The 17,488-nt window shown below is 40.4% G+C and overlaps 1 protein-coding gene across 5 annotated transcripts in view; it reads right to left on the bottom strand.

The window, feature by feature from the left end:
- Positions 1 to 10,607: 10,607 nt before the first annotated feature.
- Positions 10,608 to 17,488, bottom strand: part of LOC128696361 (integral membrane protein DGCR2/IDD) — a 43,530-nt gene continuing 36,649 nt past the window's right edge. For all 5 annotated transcript variants that reach the window (XM_070092406.1, XM_070092407.1, XM_070092409.1 and 2 more), the window contains one exon: positions 10,608 to 12,453. In XM_070092406.1, the coding sequence (XP_069948507.1) occupies positions 12,261 to 12,453 (193 nt within the window). In that variant the 3' untranslated portion in view covers positions 10,608 to 12,260. The remainder of the gene's footprint in view (positions 12,454 to 17,488) is intronic.

The following is a 17,488-nucleotide window of genomic DNA, read 5'->3' as shown; positions in this document are numbered from 1 at the left end:
TCTCCTTGACGCATCATACTCTGTATGTTTTACGACAATCTGTATCACAAATGTTGTGATAGGGTATTTCATCTCACATAAGGTGCCTAAACATATATTTAGTAATTCGAAACTATTGTTGTCAAGTTACCGTATGCCTGGCAGCGGACTCCTTATCTTCGATCCCGCTCTATGTAAGCTTAAGTAAGCTTACTTGTAAATATTTGGGAAAAAATGCGCATTTCCCCTCTTTCAGCCTTTTTTTCATAAAATGCGTAAATGTTATATAAAATTACTTAGTTCATAGTGTTTATATATCTTTAAATAACTTGGCCTCTCTGAGGAGAAATATTTCCATAGCTGCTCTCTTTTTTTTTTTTTTAGCAGTATTTGATACAGTTGTGCGGCTTCTGCCCCTATATTCAAATTCAAATTCAATTCAAATTCAAATTCAAATTCAAAGTTTATTCTCTATAAGGATTACAATGTTGATTTTACAGAAATTTGGTTATTGTGTGGTTTACATGTTGTAAAATAGTGATTACAGAGTGAACCACTAGAACGCTTAGCATGGCTAGGCATTTCGGGCAGACTTAGTTTTATTCTTAATTGTAAAATATTACAAATTATGAGGTAAGTTGGTATTATGGCTAAGTGACTAAATACTAGTTTGTGAGTTTAGCAATGTGAATGCTTTTGTTTTGGCACAGTACATAGTTTCAGTATTGGAGTATCACAGGATTCATTATTTTAAGATTGAGATTAATATTTCTGTTTATGGTCAAATGAGTGAGTGAGTGTAAGTGTGAACCACCAGGTGGTATTCGTGTAGTTAGTTGATGGGGTTTATCAGGGAGATAAGATGTTTTCTAATGGTAGTTTTGAAGGTGATGAATGTGTCTGCAGTTCTAGAGTTCTCAGGTAGGGTATTCCAGATTTTAGGGCCTTTGACATACATTGAATTTTTGTAAAGGTTTAGTCGGACACGGGGAATGTCGTAGAGATGTTTGTCTGGTGTTATGCCTGTGGGTTCTGTCACAACTATCAAGAAAACGTTTTAGGTCAAGGTTGATATTAGAGTTTAAGGCCCTGTAGATGTAGATTGCACAGTAGTAAGTGTGGATGTACTGAACAGGGAGTAAGTTTAGGTCTATGAAGAGTGGGGGGGTGTGTTGCCAGGGATGGGATTTAGTGATTATTCTTACTGCAGCTTTTTGTTGGGTTATTATTGGCTTTAGGTGTGTTGCTGCAGTTGATCCCCAAGCACAAATAGCATAGGTGAGGTATGGATAAATAAGTGAGTGGTATAGTGTGAGAAGGGCATTTTGCGGCACGCAGTATCGTTTCTTGGAGAGGATCCCAACCGTTTTGGATACTTTTTTGGTTATATGCTGGATATGGGTGCTGAAATTCAGGTTGTTGTCAAGGTATAAGCCTAGGAATTTGCCCCCATTATTTCTGGTAATTAGCATGTTGTCAATCTTAATGTTAATTTGTGCATCTCCTGCTCTGCTACCAAGCATAATATAGTAGGTTTTGTCAGTGTTAAGCGTAAGTTTATTGGCTGTCATCCAAGTCGATATTTTGATCAGCTCCTCATTCACAATGGTGTTGAGGGTGGCAAGATTAGGGTGAGAGATGACATAAGTCGTGTCGTCAGCAAAGAGAATGGGTTTCAGGTGTTGGGATACGTTTGGAAGATCATTGATGTATATGAGGAAGAGCAGGGGACCAAGGACACTTCCCTGCGGAACTCCAGTATCAATTGGCCGTGTTGCTGATGCTGTCTTTAATGGTGACATACTGATACCTATTAGTAATGTAAGATTTGAAATAAGCAAGTGCATGGCCTCTTATACCGTAATGATCAAGTTTGTGGAGTAGGATGTCGTGGTCTACTGTGTCAAAAGCTTTTCTTAGGTCAATAAAAATTCCTAGTGGATATTCCTTATTTTCCAATGCTGTGTACAGCAGATCTAGCATTTTTATGATTGCATCATTAGTGCTTTTATTTTTCCTGAATCCAAATTGGCAGGGGTTGAGTATGTTTTGAGCCGTTATAAATGAATACAGTCTCCTGTGCACGAGTTTCTCAAAGATTTTGGATAGCAATGGTAAGTTAGATATTGGCCTATAGTTGTTTAAGTCTGTAGGGTCATCACCTTTATGTATTGGTGTAACCTTTGCCATCTTGAGTAGTTTCGGGAAGGTGCTAGTCTCTAGTGACTTGTTAAAAAGTAATGAAATAGCATGCGAAAGGACATGGGCTGCTCGCTTGTACAGTAATGGTGGGACATGAGACAGATTCCCCGAGTTATTTTTAAGTGACTTTATAATCTCGGTGACTTCCATGGGCTCAGTTGGTGCAAGATAGAAGGAATTAGGGAAATTCCCATCTAGGTAGTCCCCGGCATGGGCATTGGTATGTGGGATTTTACTGGCGAGATTAGATCCTATGGTTGAGAAGAAGTCGTTTATCTTGTTAGCTGTGTCAGTGGGATGTAGTGGTGTTTCATTAGGTTTAGTTAGGACAATATTCTTGGTTTTTCTCAGTTTGTGGGTCCCTAGAATCTGAGTGTTTTCCAGGTCTTTTTTATATCTCCTCTAGTGTCTGTGAATCTACTGGAGTAGTATAGTTGTTTGGCTTTCTTTATTACTTTGGTGAGAGCTGATGAATAGTGTTTAAGAATATCTTTGTGTATTAAGCCCTGTCTATATTGCTTTTCATATTGGTGTTTCTTGTCAATGGATTTCAGAATGGTGCTGGTTAGCCATGGGCAACCAAGCCGTTTGTTTGTGATCTGTTTTGTTTTTATAGGACAATGTTTGTTGTATAGTCTAAGTAATTTGTTAAGAAAAATGTCAGTCCAGTCATCAATACCATTGGCCTTGGAGAATTCTGTAGGCCAGTCAACAGTCTCTAGGTCAGCTGTGAACTTCCTTACTGAGGCCTCGTCATGGAGTCTAAATGAGACTTTGTATAGGAGGGTACCTTCATGCTAGTTAAGGACTCTTATTCCAAGGAATTTGAGTTACCCTCCCATTTTTCAGTGGGAAGATAAGGCCAGTTTCTTGGATATTAATCTTCTTTTCGAGAAACATAAAGGAACCTCTGTTAAAGGAATCCAATTCCAGAGCTGTATGACCAGTAATATAAATTTGTGCACTGGTTCTGAGGACACGCAGATGTTACCTGGAGTATAACTGGAGAGGGTTTTGGGGGGTCAACGCCCCCGCGGCTCTGTCTGTGACCAGGCCTCGTGGTGGAACAGGGCCTGATCATCTAGGCTGTTACTGCTGGCCGCACGTAAACCAACGTACAAACCACAGCTCGGTTGGTCAGGTACTGACTTATGGTGCCTGTCCAGCGCGTTCGTGAAGACAGTCTGTTGGTAATCCCCCTTATGTGTGCAGGGAGACAGTTGAATAATCTTGGGCTCCTTTTACTTATTGTGTTGTCTCTTAGCGTTCCCGTGGTACTCCTGCTTGTCATTGGAGGAATGTTACATTACCTGCCGACTCTTTTGCTTTCGTAGAGTGATTTTCGTGTGTAGATTTGGGACTAATCCCTCTAGGATTTTCAAAGTGTATATTATTATGTATGTTTCTTGCCCGAGTTTCAGGGAGTACAAATTGAGGGATTTAAGCCGTGTCTAGTAATTTAGGTGATTTATCGTACTTATACGTGCCGTGAAAGTTCTCTGTATATTCTCCGGGTCTGCAATTTCGCCTTCCTTGAAATGGGTCATTAGTGTACAGCAATATTCCGCCCTAGAGAGAACAAGCGATTTGAAGAGAATCATCATGGGATCGGCATCTCTAGTTTTGAAGGTTCTCATTATCCATCCTATCATTTTCCTAGCAGATATGGTGGATACTCTGTTGTGATCTTTGAAAGTGAGATTTTCTGATATTATCACTCCTAGGTCCTTCACATTAGTTTTTCGTTCTATTTTGTGGTTGGAATTTGTTTTATACTCCGATTCAGTTTTAATTTCCTCGAGTTTTCCATAGCACAGTAACTGAAATCTGTCTTCAATGAACTTCATATTGTTTTCTGAGGCCCATTTAAGGATTTGGTTAATGTCCACTTGGAGATTTGCGGTGTCTTCGATGGATGACACTGCCATTAAAATTTGGATGTCATCCGCAAGTATGACACGGTGCTGTGGCTTACATCTCTATGTCAAAATAGGAGGATGAGGAACAGGATGGGAGCGAGTACTGTACCCTGTGAAAGAGATTTTTACTGTAGCTGCCTCTGACTTTACTCTGTTTACTATTAAACTTTGTGTTTTATTTGTTAGAAAGTTATAGATTCATCTACCAACTTTTCCTATTATTCCTGAATCACGCATTTTGTGTTATTGCACCATGATAGCACTTATCAAAGGCTTTCGCAAAGTCTGTGTATATTACACCTGCATTTTGTTTTTCCTCCATCCAAGATCATGTTGATAAATTAGACACATGTGCAGCTCTTGGGTATCTTTATTGAGGAAACGTTTCCTTCAAGATTCTCCTTGGAAAATCTTGAAGGAAACGTTTCCTCAATAAAGATACCCAAGAGTTGTACATGTGTCTAATTTATCAACATGTCGGTTCTCTGAACCATTCATCTACAAATCCAAGATCATGTTATATTGGTCCAGTTGGGACAGGCAGGAGCGACCTACTCTAAACCCATGCTGCCCTGGGTTGTGGAACTGATGGATATTTAAGAGGGTGGCAATCTTGCTTCTTAGAACCCTTTCAAAGATTTTAATGATGTGGGACGTTAGTGCTATCGGTCTGCAGTTCTTTGCATTTGCTTTACTGCTACCTTTTTGGAGTGAGGCTATGTCTGTTGTTTTTAGTGACTGTGGGATGACCCGTGTCTATGCTTCCTCTCTGTACAGTACTTAAGGCATACGAAAGGGACCTTTTGCAGTTCTTGATAAATATGGAGTCCCACAAATCTGGGCCTGGGCAGAGTGCATGGGCACGTCAGTTAATTCTTTTTCAGTCTTGTGGTGTTAGGATATCAGAAAATTTTTAATTAACCAAAATTTGAGTCTCGGTCATAAAAAATAATTTTGTCTGTCGACCCTTAGTCTAAAAGCCGAGTCATATTGGGACCAGTATCTCACTCATTTTTTTTGCCGTCATCTGTAAGTCCCATCTCGTTTAAGCAGGGGTCCAATACTGGATGTTTTTGCCCTAGATTTGGCATAAGAAAAGAAGTGTTTTGTTTTTTGTTTTCCCATTTCATTTTTGGCTTTAAGTTCTTCCTGTGTTTCTTGTCTCCTGTATGATTCTTTAAGCTTAAGTTTGATATTTGCTATTTCTCTGACCAGTGCCTCTGTTCGTATTTTAGATGCACTGGCCCCTTTCAGTAGCTCTGCAATTCTTTGCCTTTGCCTGTATAGGGAGCATCTCGCTCTTTTTAGTTTTATTTATTTATTTATTAATCTGAACATGATACAGAGAAGTACAAGGAATACAATTTTTAAGTGCAGCATGTTTACATCTCTTCTTTTTCATGTTTAACTTTTCTTAAAGGAATGTGCCTTGAACACAATATAAATAAATATATCATGCTGGCTGTCTCCCATCAAGGCAGAGTGACCCAAAAAAGAAACACTTTTACCATCATTTACACTATCACTGTCTTGCCAGAGGTGAATAGTTATGATAGTTTAGATGTCCCTCTAAACAGCAAATATCCCAAACCCCTCCTTCAGTGTGCAGCCACTGTACTTCCTAACTCCAGGACTCAAGACTGGCTAACCAGTTTCCCTGAATCCCTTCACTAACAACTCATCAAATCCCAAAAACCATTTGTCGCCACTCCTAACATACACATGCTTGCTGGAGGTCCAAACCCCCTTCCACGCAAATCCACCACAAAATCACACACAAAACCTACACTAGACTGAGACACCCTCCAAGTCATACCATTTTGCTCCATCCTCAACCCCTCCTCAGCCCTCTAGATCATGCTTTTAGTAACCCAGTGTGAACACACGCACACACACACACACACACACACACACACACACACACACACACTCATATACAACAGGCCTAGTGTCTAATCGACATGTGCCTAGGACAAAATGGTAACTAACACACACACACACACACACACACACACACACACACACACACACACACCCATACCCATGCATGCACGCAAACACAAAATACCGGGAAAGAAGCAGGAAAGCCAGAAACAAATACTGTACATATGAATAAGAAGGGAAGCTGAATGACAATTTAAAAATTATATAGAATCAAAGGCCAAAACAGAACCAAAGTTACTCCACAGCCACACAAAGAAAAAAGGACAACTATAAATGACCACTTGATAAGGCTGACAGAGAACAACAGGGAAGAAAGCAGAGATTTTTACAGAAGAAAGTGAGACGAGATCAACAAATACTAGAAGCATCAGCACAACATAAGCATTTAATGGGACTACTAAAGTAAGCTTGATGTAACAAAAACAATTGGGCCATTTAACATATCTCCATGGCTGCTGAGAGAAGAACCAGAATTAGTGTGTGGCCCAAGTCACATACTGTCCAATCAAGACAAGTGCCAGAAAATCGAAGAAGGATAAATGTGGGGACAGACAAGACAATGAATTATAGGACAGTACTCTGAAGAAAAGTTGCAGAGGTTAGTGGATGAGTTTGGGAGGGTGTGTAAAGGTAGAAAGTTAGAAGTGAACATAGATAAGAGTAAAGTGATGAGGATATCAAACAATAAATTTAGATAGGAAAAATTTGATATCACATTGGGAGGGAGGGAATATGGAAGAAGTGAATATTTTCAGATATTTGGGAGTTAACTTGTCAGCAGATGGGTTTATAAAGGATGAGATTAACCACAGAACTGATGAAAAAAAAGGCAATTGGTGCGTCGAGGTATCTGTGGAGACAAAAAAATATTATCCATGGAGGCAAAGAAGAGAATGTACGAGAGTATAGTCGTACCAACACTTACATGGGTGTGAAGCATGGGTTGTAAATGCTGCAGCAAGGAGGCTGGAGCATTTAGGAGGAAGCGTGGAGTTACTAGAAGTATTAGTCAGTGGGTTAAAGAGGGGTTGTTGAGGTGGTTTGGTTATTTAGACAGAATGGAACAAAGTAGAATGACTTGGAGAGCACATAAATCTGTAGGGAAAGGAAAGCGGGGTAGTTGTCCTTGAAAAGTTTGGAAGGACGGGGTAAAGAAGGGTTTGTGAGTGAGGGGATTGGGCTTCCAGCAAGCGTGCACGAGCATGTTAGATAAGAGTGACTGGAGATGAACGGTTTTTGGGACCTTATGAGCTGTTGGAATGTGAGCAGGGTAATAGTTTGTGAAGGGATTCAGAGAAATTGGTTAGCTGGACTCAAGTCCTGGAAATGGGAAATACAATGTCTGCACTTTAAAGGAGGGGTTTGGGATATTGGCAGTTTGGAGGGACATCTGAACTGTCATATGTGAGTGCCTCTGCAAAGACAGTGATTATGTATGTGTGACGGTTAAAGTGTTGAATGATGATCAAAGTTTTTCTCTTTCTTTCTTTCTTTTTGGGTCATCCTGCCTCAGTGGGAAATGGCAGTGTTAAAAACAATGTCTAACATCCATCCTTTCAAACATTCTGGAGAAGATAGTAAGAAAAAGAATACTGAAGCACTTGGAGAGAAAATTCTGTTTGTACAGTCAGCACAGATTTAGGGATGGAAAATTTTCTCTTACAAATTTACTGGAGGTTTATGAGAGTTAGAGATACAAGAATAACTGGACTGGATGAATTGTTTTCTTGGACTGCAGGAAAACATTTATTACAGTGCCATATATCTGACTGTCTTCTTCCCACTGCTGTTGTGTTTGGGAGACTACACCTTCCTCCTCATATATTGAACACAACTCACTCACAGATGTGTCATGGAGAAATGCCAGGTACTGCTGTGTGTTGGATGTCAGTCCAACATATCTTAATGGATTGTCCTGTCCATGAGCTGTCAGTGGTGACATCACCACTGACACACTAACTGACATCCTTGCTGAAAGTCCCAACTTTGACACAGACTGACTTTTTAACAGAAATCATTTTATCACACCATCTTTGATTTAAATTTTATTCTTGCACTCTTCCCTCCCTCCCCTAATCTTTACCCTTGCCCACCCCTGTCCTTCACTCACTCCTATCCTTTGCACATTCCTACTTTTGCACATCCCTCCCTGCAGCACCAATTGGATTTAGTGTTTACCTTGCTTATAATACAGTACCATACCAGAAATGGTTTCAGAAATTTGAAAAACATGCAGGGTTGTAAACCAGAGTGCTCTAGCAAGTCAAGAGGTATCTAAATGACAGACAGCAGAAAATAACAGCAAGAGATGAGACATCAGAATGGGAGAAAGTAAAAAGCGGAATTTCCAAGGATCAGTACTAGGACTGCTACTGCTCGTAATATATGTGAATGACCTACCTGAGGGGACCGAGTCCTGTGTTATTGTTTGTGGATGATATAAAGATAATGGGAAGAATACCAGAAGAAAGTGATAAATCTGAGCAAACCACAAATGTTATAAAGAAAAAAAAGGCGACTTCTCAAATTCAACCAGAAAGACCCTTCAAATATCAAAGTTAAAAGGAGAATATAGCATAAGGTTTTGTTTGGAAAAGACTTCACTTGTAAATCCTCTGAAACACGCAGTACAGTTTAAGGACAGTAGTCATCGTTATTGTTACCTGTGGTAGGTGAGCTGCATCAATCCTTTTAATGTCTGAGGGCAAGAAGATTGTTGGGCCTTATGTGCTGTTGTCAATATCAGTTATTGCTATTTTCTTACCTCTATTTGCTGCCTACAGTGAGTGCTATACTGCACTTCAGTTAATCAAATGGAGAGTAGGTGATTAAAGTAAGAGTATTTGATCATTATTATAATCGAAACCAAGCACTAAACCCACTAACAACATTTGAGCTGTTGTTTGTGATAGCTTTGTAATCAATGGTGCTCTGATGTAGTAAAAATGGACATATTTTGACACCAGTAGATTCTTTTTTGTTTCATTTTAGAATTTTTAGGCAATGCTTTCAAATTTTTTTTGTTTTTGTTTTGTTTTGTTACTGCTGAATTTGATGAACCTCTTGACATTTGTGGATCACAAATGTGCACCGAGAGGTGTATTTCTCTCAGCATATATATCTTGAGAGTTTATTTTAAATTCTATTTCAGGGACTAAGGTATTCTTGTCTGGTGGTGAAAAGGCTATGTGTAATCTTAATAACCCTAGTGTAGTTGACAGGCTTTAAACCTTATTAATCTATGACATTTGAGGTTTGATTGGCACTGAATTACAGTTACATTAAAGGGGAGTGCTAAACCCACAGAGGTCATATAACACGTAGAGAAATGGGAGGCATTTAGGTTTGATCCACAAAAGTAAAGGGCACATCCAATTGACCACAACTGAACAGTGTACGTACAGTAATTTGAGGATGTCCTATTTCACACATTTACTTGTGGTATTATCTAGAATGGAGTTTTTTTCCTTGCTTTCCACTTTATCATATATACACATGTAATAAGCTACATTATTATTATAATCAAAAAGAAGTGCTAAGCCATAAGGGCTATACAGCGCTGCAGGAAGCGAGAGTAATGGGCGGTAGAAGGGGGGGAGGGATGATCAGTAGGTTACAGAAAACAGCGGGGCAGGGGATAGTGTGGGGGTAGAGGGCAGCAAGAGATTGAGGTAGAAAGGGCTGAAGGTATCATCAGAGTTTGTGAAGTAAGTCAGTTGTTGTCAAAAAGTCAATGAGAGAGTCCAGATGAAAGGTGGGTCCATCAGCGAGAAGGGAAGGTAAAGAGAGAGCAGCGGAGCGAAGACGACGTTGGAGGTATATTCTGTGCTCACTGATAAAGTGGGCAGTCTAATAGAATGTGGCTAACCGATAATGGAACCTGACAATTCTCACAGAGAGGAGCAGGGCGCCTCTCCATGAGATAACCATGAGTAAAACGAGTATGGCCAATGCGAAGATGGGAGAGAGTAGTCTCCCAACCTCGACACTGGTGACAAGAAGACAGCCAGTAACTTATACTCGGTTCAATAGATTGAAGTTTGTTACCAAGCAGAGTAGACCAACGTTGTTGCCAACGGGTGTGAAGGTGGGTAGCTATTGCAGCAAAATAGTCCGTAAGTGGAACACCTCTATATGAAACTGGTAGGTCATGTACTGCTGACCGCGCAGCAGTGTCTGCCTGTTCATTGCCCTGTATGTCAACATGACCAGGGACCCAACAAAAAACAATATCTTTATGCTTGGAAGAGATGCGGCATAGCCAAAGTCGGATACGGAGGACTAAGGGGTGAGGTGTATCAAATTTCTGTAATAAGCTACAATTGTATGCAAGTAAACATTAGACTGAGACATTTTTACATAAAGATATTTTTACTATAGAATATTTTAAGTCACTAGAATGGAAAAATGTATCCCCTAAAGTGCCACTATACATTCATATTATTGCAATATAGTTCTACAGTTTTTAAAGTAATTATCCTCCATACTGATAGAAAATTGGGCATGTAAGGCTTACAATAGACTACTCAAATAAAATTATTAGTATTGCATATTAAAAACTGGTAACATAGTCAGTGTTTTATTATATTACAAGAAAAAATAGTTCATTCATAAAAAAATTTAATTTAATAATAAACTGGATGGCTCAGTATATGGATATACTAATACAGTACTAAATTCAACCATGACTATCACATACTACAGGGGTTCTCCTGTTCATCCAAATATCTCTCAACCATGGTAAATTAAAGCTTAGCATGAAATTAAAACCAAGAATCCATAACACAAAACTGAATGCTAGTCATAAATGCAATCAACGTAGCCTTCATAGCTGCTCACACTGAGGTATCCAACATGTATTTGATGCAAAAAATGACAAATCATTATTTCCTGTTATATAATATACAAGGTTATTGTAATGAACGTAACTATTCTGTTCTTGACAAAATGGTGGAAAAAATATTTTAAATTACAGTATGAGACAAAGGGAACCATTTATACTACATTTAATGTCCATATACTCATGCTACAATTAAAAATTATGGAATACTGTCACCTCAAACAGGAGACTTGACACTATTACAATGATGATATTAAATATTTTAGGAGAAACCATCTAAATATACCGATTAATGCTTAGATAACAGTCTCTCGATCCACCTTTAGGTTTGCAATCCCTGAAAGATACTAAGAACATTGTGCTCATAAGAGATTTTGTACATTCTGTAACACAAACATACATATAGATTGTAACTCATTACCTAGCTAATCTAGTTTAAGAATTACAGTTAATATTCCTTTCACAGAATGGCCCTGTAACATTAAGAGGTAACAACATTAATGTTAAGACAAGCCATTTGAACTCTTCATACCAAATACCAGAAAATCTTAATTCTTTCTTTCTTTCAACACACCGGCCGTATCCCACCGAGGCGGGGTGGCCCAAAAGGAAAAACGAAAGTTTCTCCTTTTACATTTAGTAATATATACAGGAGAAGAGGTTACTAGCCCCTTGCTCCCGGCATTTTAGTTGCCTCCTACAACACGCATGGCTTACGGAGGAAGAATTCTGTTCCACTTTCCCATGGAGGTAAGAGAAAATAAACAACAAGAACAAGAACTAGTAAGAAAATATTAGAAAACCCAGAGGGGTGTGTGTATATATGCTTGTACATGTATGTGTAGTGTGACCTAAGTGTAAGTAGAAGTAGCAAGACATACCTGAAATCTTGCATGTTTATGAGACAGAAAAATGGACACCAGCAATCCTACCATCATGTAAAACAATTACAAGCTTCCGTTTTACACTCACTTGGCAGGACGGTAGTACCTCCCTGGGCGGTTGCTGTCTACCAACCTACTACCTATAAAAAAAATCTTAATAACCTCTTGAAACATATAGAGACGGGAGAATTCACACCATTCTTCTTAAATGTAAAGAATATATTTGAATTATTTGAAAATAAAATAGTTTTCTGAAAGGCATACTTAAATGTTACTCTTGTACAGTACCTAGTTGAATAGAGGAATGCCTGTATTAGTCCCCTTTAATGTGCAAACTACTTCATAAGTTACCTGATAAACAGTGCTCTTCAGAGCACCCAAAAATGTACTTATGTTTAAAACTCCTAAGTTTTTATACAAAGTCAAATATGACTTACTAATATCCTAGAAACACTTAAAATGTTGCCCAGCAATAATTAACTGCTTCACAGTTCACCGCATTTCTGATGTTGTATCCATGGAGGTAGAATCTTCAGAAGAAGAAGAAAATGTACGTGTAGGAACGTCAGATGAAATTGAAGAGTCAGATATGTCCATGGCGAGGCAAAGCTGGAACTCTTCCAAGGTAGAGGTACGTTCCCCTTCTCTCTGAACCAACGATGAACGATGTTCTCGAGAACGCAGCCTTAAAATTATAGAAAAAAATACTGGATCAGTTGAAATAAAATATAATGTAGAAAAGAAATGGTTTGTATACAGTATCAAAATAATACATTAAAAACAATAACAACCTCCTATATTTATTACAAAAAAGAAAAAAGAAAAAAAAGTACAGTAGAAAAAAGTATAAAGAGTTAAGTCATCCAATCAGGACCATACATTTGTTTCTATGTAAAGCACTAGATAGTCCTATCAAACAAGACATGCAATCTTGGGTATCTTTACAACCAAAACATGTTGCCTGTGCAGCAGGTTTTGTCAGATGAATACAGGTGAATATAACACTGGAGACAGTAGAAGCAAATTTCAAGTGATCAATCCCTCAACCTTGATAGGTCATCAGTCCCTCAGCCTTAGAGAATGACCATCTATTAAGGCTGAGGGCTTGGCCAAATAAAAAATTACTACTACTGTATCCAGTGTTATATTCACCTGTATTCTACTGAAAAGTCAACTGATTAAGGAAGACATTACTGCAATACAGATGTCCAAGTGTTGAACATTTGTCTTATTCATCAACTTGTCATTATTATATACAAGTAATATGATGCCTAACTGAATTTCTTCAAGAAATGTTAACATTATAAAGTATAAGTGAACAACCTTCCTGACAGATCATCTATTCGACTCAAAAATTATGTACATACAAACCTTATCTAAGATCTGTAGAGACTTGGATGGTTGACCTCAGAGAATTACTGGGGAATGGTCAACTGTCAAGTACTGTAGTTTTGATACCAGTGAGATAAATGCATGCCTCCACTTTGCACTTTAAAGTGATCTAACATAACTCAGGGAATGGGAAGGACTAACTCATGGCCTGCCAGTCTTAAAACTAATAAGCCAATATTTTCACTCCTTGTCCACACAATTATTATTATTATTATAATCAAAAAGAAGCACTAAGCCACAAGGGCTATACAGCGCTGCAGGGTAGGGAAGCGAGGGTATCGGGCGGCAGAAGGGGGAAGGGATGGTTAGTAGGTTACAGAAAACAGAGGGGCAGGGGATAGTGCAGGGGTAGAGGGTAGCAAGAGATTGAGGTAGAAAGGGCTGAAGGTATCATCAGAGTTTGTGGAGTAAGTCAGTTGTTGTCAAAAAAGTCAATGAGAGAGTCCGGATGAAAGGTGGGTCCATCAGCGAGAAGGGAAGGTAAAGAGAGAGCAGCGGAGCGAAGATGACGTTGGAGGTAAATTCTGCGTGCTCGTTGATAAAGTGGGCAGTCTAACAGAATGTGGCTGACCGATAATGGAGCCTGACAATTCTCACAGAGAGGAGCAGGGCGCCTCTCCATGAGATATCCATGAGTAAGACGAGTATGGCCAATGCGAAGGCAGGAGAGAGTAGTCTCCCAACCTCGACACTGGTGACAAGAAGACGGCCAGTAACTTATACTCGGTTTAATAGAACAAAGTTTGTTATTGAGCAGAGCAAACCAAATTGTTTCCAACAGGTGTGAAGGCGGGTAGCTATTACAGCAAAATAGTCCGGAAATGGAACACCTGTATACGAAATTGGTAGGTCGTGTACTGCTGACCACGCAGCAGTGTCTGCCTGTTCATTGCCCTGTATGTCAACATGACCAGGGACCCAACAAAAAACAATATCTTTATGCTTGGTAGAGATACGGCATAGCCAAAGTTGGATATGGAGAACTAGGGGGTGAGGTGTATCAAATTTCCGTATACCCTGTAGAGCACTAAGGGAGTCTGAGACAACCACAAATGATGACACAGGCATAGATGCGATACGAATAAGTGCTGCAAGAATGGCATGCAATTCAGCAGTAAAAATGCTAGCCAAAGATAGTAAATGCCCTCGCACGACGCTGTCCGGAAACACTGCTGCAAATCCGACGCCGTCAGAAGATTTAGAGCCATCTGTTTACACGGCGATGGCATGAGAATGAGAGTGGAAGCAGTCAAGAAAAAGAGAGCGGGAAGCCACCATAGGCAGTGAGAAAGAACAAACCCGAACAGCTGGAACTTCCCAGGGGGGTATGGAAAAATGAGATGCTACATGAACATATAAAGGGGGTAACTGAAGGGAAGACGAGCGAATGTAGGCAAAGAGAGTAGGGGCGGAGCAAACAGGCAGCGAACAAATAAAGAATGTCTACTAATATCGGTGACCATTCTATAAATGGAAGGATTGCGGAGATCATGACAGCGCACATAGCAGCGAAGGCAATGGGCATCACGGCGATCAGACAAGGATGGAACATTCGCTTCTGCATAGAGGGTCTCAACAAGGGAAGAGCGAAAAGCACCAAGGCATAAACGTAATCCTTGGTGATGGATGAGGTTAAGGCTAGAGAGAGTAGCAGGAGAGGCCGCTGAATAGATCTGGTCACCATAATCAAGTTTTGATAAAATGAGGGCTGAATGTAGGCGAAGGAGAGTTCGACGATCAGCTCCCTATAAAAGATGAGCAAGGGTTTTAAGAAGGTTCAGCCGGCTGTGACAAGTTGCCTTTAGAGAGGTAATGTGGGGTTTCCAGGATAACCTACAGTCAAAGAGAAGGCCTAGAAACCTGACCGCATCACATTCAGGGATACGGGAGCCATAAAGGTACAAAGGATGATCGGAGATGACAGAACGTCTAGTGAAAGTAATTTGGTGAGTTTTGGTACTGGAAAATTTGAACCCATGCGTGGTGGCCCAATTGGAAACATGGTCGACCGCATGCTGGAGAGAAACTGTAATGAGGTGACAGTCAGCGCCTGTACAAGCAATAGCGAAGTCATCTACATAGAGTGATGACCAAATACGTATTGGATGGAAGAACAGAAGACAAATCATTTATAGCAAGGAGAAAAAGTGTTGTGCTCAGAACACATCCCTGAGGGACACCTTCAGGTTGGACAAAGTCCAGGGAGAGCACATTATTGACTCGAACACAGAAATGTCTGTCAGTTAAAAAGTTCTTAAGGAAAGATGGTAGATTGCCTCGGAGGCCTAAGGAGTGGGCTTGGGCCAAAATATTATACCTCCAAGTTGTGTCATATGCCTTCTCAAGGTCAAAAAATATGGCAATAACCGAGTGGTTATTTGCAAAGGCATTACGAACATGTGTATCCAAACGTAGTAAGGGTGGTAGAATGGCCCTTATGAAAGCCATATTGACGAGTGGAGAGACTGTTGTGTGTCTCTAAATACCACATTAAACGTCTATTTACCAGATGTTCCATCACTTTGCAAACTGCGCTGGTAAGAGCGATGGGACAATAGTGGGAGGCTTCATGTCCCGTAGTTGGTAGATAAGACACACAGGCAACATTTAGACAACTTTATTCCGAAACGTTTCGCCTACACAGTAGGCTTCTTCAGTCGAGTACAGAAAGTAGGCAGGAGCAGTAGAGATGTGAAGACGATGTAATCAGTCCACCACCCTTGAAGTTGTAGATTTGAGGTTGTCAGTCCCTCAGCCTGGAGAAGTTCTGTTCCAAAGTCTGGAACTAACTGAAGATCAAGCGATACTGTCAGAAGGAGAGGTGCAGAGTAGTAGTAGTGAGAATGTAGCCACTGAGAGGTCATGTCCCTCTCAGATCAAACAATTCTACTACTACTCTGCACCTCTCCTTCCAACAGTATCGCTTGATCTTCAGTTAGTTCCAGACTTTGGAACAGAACTTTTCCAGGCTGAAGGACTGACAACCTCAAATCTACGACTTCAAGGGTGATGGACTGATTACGTCGTCTTCACATCTCTACTGCTCCTGCCTACTTTCCGTACTCGACTGAAGAAGCCTACTGTGTAGGCGAAACGTTTCGGAATAAAGTTGCCTAAATGTTGCCTATGTGTCTTATCTACCAACCTGTCGGTATTGTATACCATTTGATAATGTCCTGTAGTACCTGGTTTGCAGAAAGAGAGAACAATGGCAGATTTCCACAGCTGTGGAAGAACTCCTTGTGACCAAATAATATTGAAAAGGCGTAAGAGGACTGCAAGGGCTGACTGATGTAAATGTTGTAACATACGAATATGAATGTCGTCAGGCCCAGCTGTCGATGATCGGCAAGCTGAGAGTGTTGCCTCCAGCTCCTGAAGTGTAAAAGGCACATTATACCATTCTTCTCTGAGAGAAAAGTCCAAGGGTGCTAACTCTCTGGCAGACTTTGCGGAAAGAAACGAGGGGCAGAGATGGAGCCCCAGAGAAATACGGACCAGATGACCACCAATTTCAATGGCAACATCTAGAGGGTTTGCTATATCAACACCTGCAACCCGTAGAACAGGAGCCGGGTCAGGAGAATGTTTACCACTAAGTTTCTGTACTTTTTTCCAGACTGCACTCATAGAAGAAGCAGAGGTGATGGTGGAGACAATCTCGCCAGCAAGTGCATTTAGCGTCACGGATGACACGGCGAGCAATCGCACGCTTCTGCTTAAAATCAAGAAACCTCTCAGTGGTTCTATTATACCAGTACCTGCCCCATGCAGCGAGTTTCAAACGTACTGCACGAGCACAAGCAGGAGACCACCAAGGCACACATTTCTGAGAATGCCTGCCCGAGGTTTGGGGTATAGAATGAGAAGCTGCTGTTAAAACTGAGGACGAAAAGGAGGTGTAAAAGCTCATCAATGGAGGACAAAGAAGGAACCTCACTAACAGTTAGTTGTGAGTAAAGGTCCCAATTTGCCTGATCAAATTGCCAGCATGGGTTATGAAGAGGTGGTGAATATGAAGGGGAAGTAAGAATGATTGGAAAATGATCACTGTCATGTAAATCCGGGAGAACAGACCAGGTGAAGTCTAGTGCAGCGGAGGAAGAGCAGACTGAGAGATCGATGCAAGAGAGAGTACGAGGATCAAAATGGGTGTGAGTACCTGTATTTAAAACATGGAGGGGGTGGGAAGCAAGAAAAGCCTCTAGCTGAATGCCACGGGAATCACAGTGAGACCCCCCCAGAGGAAATGATGGGCATTAAAATCGCCAAGTAACAGAAGTGGTGGTGGTAATGACGAAACAAGAAAAGCAATATCCGGAATAGAT

This window comes from Cherax quadricarinatus, chromosome 39 (genome assembly GCF_038502225.1).
Source record: "Cherax quadricarinatus isolate ZL_2023a chromosome 39, ASM3850222v1, whole genome shotgun sequence".
Lineage (NCBI taxonomy): Eukaryota > Metazoa > Arthropoda > Malacostraca > Decapoda > Parastacidae > Cherax > Cherax quadricarinatus.
This window is presented reverse-complemented; position numbering and strand designations above follow the sequence as displayed.